Source organism: Pseudochaenichthys georgianus, chromosome 13 (genome assembly GCF_902827115.2).
Source record: "Pseudochaenichthys georgianus chromosome 13, fPseGeo1.2, whole genome shotgun sequence".
Taxonomy (NCBI): Eukaryota; Metazoa; Chordata; class Actinopteri; order Perciformes; family Channichthyidae; genus Pseudochaenichthys; species Pseudochaenichthys georgianus.
The window spans coordinates 41,948,106-41,954,835 of NC_047515.1; the positions used below are offsets into that span (position 1 = coordinate 41,948,106).

General features: G+C 42.5%; 1 protein-coding gene across 1 annotated transcript; it reads left to right on the plus strand.

Moving 5' to 3' along the window:
- Positions 1–3,493: 3,493 nt before the first annotated feature.
- LOC117457071 (uncharacterized) lies at positions 3,494–5,453 on the plus strand. Its single transcript, XM_034096937.1, has 3 exons — positions 3,494–3,842; positions 4,195–4,310; positions 4,444–5,453. Exons 1-3 carry the CDS (start codon positions 3,494–3,496, stop codon positions 5,245–5,247), a joined length of 1,269 nt encoding a protein of 422 aa, XP_033952828.1. The 3' UTR covers positions 5,248–5,453.
- The last annotated feature ends 1,277 nt before the right edge of the window (positions 5,454–6,730 follow it).

Genomic DNA, 6,730 nt, shown 5'->3' on the forward strand with positions numbered 1-6,730 from the left:
GAGTATAAAGGGCACAAAGTTTCATTCACTAATGAAAGTCAAACACACTGTTTTATTGTGTGCCTGTCGCGATAAGCAATTCATTGACTTATCGTACGATAAATAAAAATGAACTCGATAAATTCCCATTTACATGAGGATGTGACTAGCAGTTTGAAAGGATGTACTTGAATTATTATTATATATTATCATTATGTCAGTGGTCTAAAATGGTCATACAGCGGTGCCGACAATATTATCGTTTATCGCAATAGTTTCCGGGAAAATGTATCCAACAAAATTAATTATCGCGAGAGGCCCAGCGTTTTGTTCAGCCGGATGATATCCACATGTCTGCCCTACTTTTATAATTGTCTAATCATAAATCTAATGATGGATTATGGAGATTATCCGGCTGAACAAAACGTGCATCAAACAGGTACGTTTCCCACAGATCTTATTTCGAGCTATTTTCCTAAATCCTATGGAGAAATCCCATGGCTTTTTTGTCGAGGGAACCATGGGAACCCGTGCGCAGCTTACTTCCGGGTTTTAGGACGCGTTACTGCACCACTCTATGGGCCCTTCTCACTTCTCTTATTTTTTATTTCCTCGCTCCTCGGTCTCACCGGAAGTTGATTTGTCTGCGCCATCTTGAGTAGCGTCCCAACATTTTATTTTTCAAAATACCAAACAGATCATTTTTTAGACATGCCTCGTTTCGCTCATTTTCGCTCTATTCCAAGCCTGTCTTTGAAAATTCTGAGCAGCAGCTGACCACGCCCCCCTGCAGAAGAGCAGGCATGAGCCGGCGAGAGTCACGTTACCATGCTTGCTGTGATTACGAGTGTGGAATAAACATGATCATCATCTCAGAGCAATGCATGTGTTCAAGCATACTATCAATTTGATCCAGAAACTGACCCTGAAGCAGCGGAGGTTTTGGTGGAGGTGCAAACATCTCGGTTGCAGCAGGACGTTTCTGAATGGTTAGCTGACAAGCTGTTGTCCCTATTTATGTTACTCTGTTACGATGCTTGCTCCTTATTCCCTTCATATTTTGGCTAATTAGCAAGAATGCAATGTGTACAGTTTGTAACGCAAAAACAGCAATATATATATATATATATTTATAAAGGGAGACATTCATATTTTCAGCATATATACAATGGCCTCATTGCGTTTATTAATAGTTTACAGTCCTTTTCTTCCAACATCCTGCAACAACCGTTGGAAAGTTGAATAACTTAGGATGATAAAAAGTATAACTCCAACAACACCTCAGTTGTCAGCAATGTGTGTAGTTTCATGTGTTTTTAAAAGCTCAGTTATTGACTTCTTTGTGCAAATTGCGCCACGATGCCTTCTGAACGGAGAATGTGTGCTGCATGGAGATACCACAGGTAACATTTTTGACAGCTTCACTAAGTTGTCTGTTTAAATACATTTTTCACATGTCATTCAATATATGTTTATCACAATGTGTCAAGACGGATGCAGTAACTTGAGGACTGTTACCTGTATGGTGGACCATCCTGGATTGGAGCCTGTGTGCCTGAATGTGTTCTCCCTGCAGAATGCGTTGCATATTTACAGAGCTGAACATGGTGTACTACAGTTGAGGCAAATAGAGCAGTGAGTGGTTTGTTTGTTTTGACTGAAATTGTAAAACGAATGCTAATATTGTTCATGGAAATAAATACTGGTGTATATGGCTTTATGCAATCTTTCATTCTGTCATTGTACTATTATATACTACACAGCAATGGCATAACACACCCATGTGTACGAAAAAAAGGTCCACACACACACAACCTTATGCTTTTGAAATCAGAATATTCTTTACCTATCCAAACATGAATAATCACGACACATTTTGATATCAAACGGAACTTTATTGTCAAAATCAACGGTTAAAAAAACCCATAAAAAAAAACTAAATGTAGCCTACTTGTATTTTGTATAAATGACACTAAATATTTTTACAGAAGCTTTGTGAGCTGGTGCTGGGGCTTCCTTGGACGCAGGATCAGAGTGGTGATTCCGGCCTGCGTTGTCCTCAGGATACGCAGGGAGTTTCCTGATCCGTGAAATGTCGATGTTGGGTTCAGACAGCAGCCAAATTGAACCGTGTAGCATACCCGGCGATGACCTCCTCCCTGTCAGGTCGCTCATAATGGTGCAGGGTCCACAAAGACTTGGTCGAAGATGAGGTCCATCAAGTTGGCCACGTTGGGCTGTGCAATGGTAAAAAAAGCACAACAAAAAATGTGGTTTAGATTAGTATATGCATGTAAAAAACTGAAACTTCTTTCTAATTTTTTTATTTTATATTTGTAAATAGTTGTATAATAAATATTTTAAACACTTACGGAATGTGGGGTCAGTCTTTACTGGTTTTGCTCTGCATTCTCCCTTCCTGGCCTTTGGGAACTGCAGTTTATACAGAGGGTTTCCAGTGGATGTAGTGGCTTGTGCACGCTCAGCGTTTTCATTGTAGTGCAGGGCTGCGAGGTACAGTCTTTCATTTCCGCCATGATAAAAAAAAATGTAAATAATAGCAAAGGATGTACAAATTGTCACTAATTAGTAAGTATGTGAGGTGCTGGCCTGTAAAGAAGAACACATAGTTAGAACAAAATCATCTCAACTTAGTATTCAGGATGAGAAAATACTATTTGGATAAATATAGTCTGCAATCCCAAAGTATGGGGCTAAAACTCTCTATTTAGCAAAGCTCTCTATTTAGCCTTTTCCAATCTGAGTTAGTTTTGAACCGTAACGTGCATGCTGTGTTTCTGACTCAATGCAGATGATGTGTTGGAGAGGGGCTGAGCTCAGTAGACTGACTGTAATGAGTGCTAGCCACTAATTAGCCTGTTGCTAGAGGTAAGGCCTCGTCAACAACAACAGACCAACGGGGCTTTAGCTCAGTTTTACTCGTGGTGTCCCCCCCCCCCCCCCCTCGCATACATACAGTGTTGTATCCTAACACACCCCCATTTAAATTCATGTGCGCAAACAAGTAAACACACAAAAGCTTTTAAATATAACGCTGGAAAAACCGGCATGTCTCATTAGCGTAGCGTAGCTTAGCTTACAGATCGATGATATCCGATCGTTCTTACAGACTACAATCACAAAAGCTTTTACATATAACGCTGCAAAAAACGGCATATCTCATTAGCGTAGCTTAGTTTACAGATCGATGATATCTGATCGTTCTTAAGGCCCTGACACACCAAGCAGTCACCAGAGGACTAGCCGACGTTGAAGTCGGCTGTTGCCTGGCCGTGTTCTCCTGCGTTTTGGCCATGTGTCGCACCGCACGGGAACACACCGCACCGACTTCAGTGCATGAGTGGCAATAACTCTCCTTACCAGCAGGCGGCGGTAGTGTGTATTCGTCATTCAAAAGAGGCAACAACCGGAAAACAGAGAAGTAGAACAGACCGTGATATAAACAACAACAAATAGCGTGTGCGTTCCATTTTCCCTCTCGTCCATCTAAAACATGTTTTGTGCGGCACTGGAGCTATCAGCCATTGCAGTGTTACTTGTGGAAGACATTCTCAAGCAACAGTCTCTCAAGAAGCGGAAGCGAAGAATTAGGAGAAACCGCACTAAATGGGTGAAGTCATGGATACCGCAGCGAGAAGCTCATGGGGCTTTCCCGAACCTGTGTCGAGAGCTGGACTTCAATGAAGTGCCAGATTTCAGAAATTTCGCTCGGCTTTTTCCTGTTCAGTTCCACGTGTTGGAGGAACTCATCACTCCACTCATCCGGAGGGAAAACGCCAACTACCGGGATTGCATCTCCGTGGGGACACGTCTGATGGTTACGCTGCGATTTTTGGCAACAGGTATGCAAGCTAAAGATGTTGCTATATTTAAAATTGCAGCACTTTGTATATTATTGTATATTTTGCTTTAGTAAGTAGTAATACCGCAGTGTAATGTAGATGTACTAGTGTAAGTACAAAACCAAAGTACTGCTTGGTTGCTTGAGAATTTACCACGGGATCAATAAAGCGTTATCTTCTTCCTATAATAATGCTTGTTAAAATATGTCATTATTATATTTTGTATCATTTGTCTGAATCTTCATAGTAGCTAAAGTAATCAAACTATAACCTGTAGTTGTGTAGCTAATGAGTGTGTTGTTCAGCTGCTTGTGTAGATAACTCTGTATAAACTCTTTGTTAATATTCGCAGGGGAAAGCTTCAGGAGCCTTTCCTACCAGTTCCGAGTGGGAGTGTCAACGATACGGCAGTTAGTTCCTGAGACCTGTACAGCCATCTACGAGGTTTTAAAAGAGAAATACCTGAAGGTATGTGTGGATACTGACTGGTTTTACTGTGCAATCTCTATGTAATGCAGTGAGGTCTGTAGGCATTTGAACAGCACATGTTTGCTCTGCCATATGAAGCATGGGTCTTAAAAAACATTATTTTGTTTTTCAGTGCCCAGACACAGTGGAAGAGTGGCAGCGAGTAGCTGATGGATTCCAGGCTCAGTGGGACTTCCCAAACTGCCTAGGTGCCCTGGATGGGAAACACATCAACATCCGCCCGCCTCCAGGAACCGGATCAACCTACTTCAACTACAAACATACATTTTCCATGGTGCTAATGGCACTGGCCGACAGCAACTACAAGTTCTTGAATGTAGATGTAGGTTGTAACGGGAGGATTTCTGATGGTGGTGTGTTTGGTGGATGCTCACTGCAGGATGCCCTGGAGAATAGGACATCCAGCATCCCTGCACCTGCACCCCCTCCTGCTTCTGACCAGGCGGTTTGCTACTCCATTGTGGCAGATGAAGCATTTCCCCTGAAGGAGTACCTCATGACGCCCTATCCGACCCAGAGGCTAGCTGTAGAGCAACGCATCTTTAATTACAGGCTGTCACGGGCTCGGAGGGTGGTAGAAAATGCCTTTGGCATCCTAGCCAACCGTTTTCGGGTCTTTCTAACTTCCATAAACATTCAAGACACTGCCAAAGTGGAGGCCATTGTTTTGGCTTGCTGTGCTCTGCACAACTTCCTGCTCACAGAGAACTGTAGCGTGTACATGGCGGGAGTTGTTGACCAGGAAGGACCCGATCATGGCACTGTCCCAGGAAGCTGGAGACAAGACCCTGAGCTACGGCAGGCCACCCTGCCACACACCACCAATGCTACAGCTCGAGCCAAGCAGCACAGGGATGAACTATGCCAATATTTTAACGGTATCGGTGCAGTGCCTTTTCAGTGGGATAAGATATAGCACCATAGTTTTCTTTCATGGTGGTTTGGCTCATAAAGGGGTTGTGTTGTGATATTTTCCTCAAGCTTTGGTAAAGTGTATTCTTTGAATGCAGATTTCAGTTCTGCCTGCTCTGTATTAATGTCATGTGGATTTTCCTGTCATGTTCACAGGTTATCATCATGTAGGCGTTGATAAAAGCTCATTCTAATGTTGTGTTGTGTGTGTATGAAGGTACGAAATAAAGTTTAGCATTGCCTATCCTGCTATTTGTGTTTATTCTTTTAATCACACAGCGATAAGAAGCAATAACAATGTGCCTACATAACTGTCAGTTGCAGCCCTAGCATTAGTATTGTTTATAGTAACAGCTACAACATTAAAATACTTCTAGGTAGATTGAGGAGGAGAATGGGAGAATTAACAGAGTGGCAGAAACATAAGATATCAAATCACAGACTACAATCACAAAAGCTTTTACAAATAACGCTGCAAAAAACGGCATGTCTCATTAGCGTAGCGTAGCGTAGCTTAGCTTACAGATCGATGATATCTGATCGTTCTTACAGACTACAATCACAAAAGCTTTTACATATAACGCTGGAAAAAACGGCACTTGCCTACAGAAGATTACGTTTGTTATTATAACTTACTCAATATGATTTTAGAGGATACAAAATACTAATAAATAGGAGAATAAATACTTGTGTTATCGCCTAGAGCGTGGCTGTACAGCCTTCACACAGATCGCCATTACGGCAGTATGTCTGAACATGTTAGCAAATGCCTGATAATTCAAATAAAAGACAAAGCAAAGACTGCGGAGCGTACAAAATAGAATGCTACAAAAATATATAAACACCTAACCGATTACCATTTGGGTTTGAGGCGACATTGATACGGCGAAGCTACATGCTACATGCTACAAGCTAGAGATAGCTTTATCAGGAAAAACACCGCTAAATAAAAACTTACAGCCTCAAAATTGGATGTGTCCTCACTGGCCTGGTCCCGGATGGTTGGTATTGATCCCGGGTTTAGCATTACTTTGGAGGCATATCCGTGTTGGACTTGAGAGAAGTTCATAAACATGTCCGTCGTAAAATGTTTGGAACACACAAACAGAAATCTGCCGTGGTCTTCTGGCACATGTCCCTTGTAAATGAAGTCTAGCCACAGATTCATTTCTTTTTCCACTGATGGCATCGCATGCAGTCCCCTGTCCCGAGTCTTGCAGCCAACAACGGTAACAGACAGAAAGGCAGAAGGGCAGGGTATTTTGCAGTATGTCCTCCAGATCAGGGACCGGTTGGATCAGTACCGAGAGGAGGCCAGGCTCAATCTAATGGATGCCCAGAAGACTCAAAAACGATGGTACGACCAGCAAGCACGCAACCGTGAGTTCAAACCAGGTCAAAAGGTTTTGTTACTCTTGCCTTCTTCCTCTAGCAAGCTACTGGCCAAATGGCAGGGACCGTTTGAAGTGTTAAGGAAGATGGGGCCT

Bases quoted from the DNA above. Each gene is read 5' to 3' on its own strand.
- LOC117457071 (XM_034096937.1), top strand. From the start codon at position 3,494: ATGTTTTGTGCGGCACTGGAGCTATCAGCCATTGCAGTGTTACTTGTG. The intron at 3,843-4,194 runs GTATGCAAGCTA...TAATATTCGCAG, and splicing joins GCTGCGATTTTTGGCAACAG to GGGAAAGCTTCAGGAGCCTT. The intron at 4,311-4,443 runs GTATGTGTGGAT...TTTGTTTTTCAG, and splicing joins TAAAAGAGAAATACCTGAAG to TGCCCAGACACAGTGGAAGA.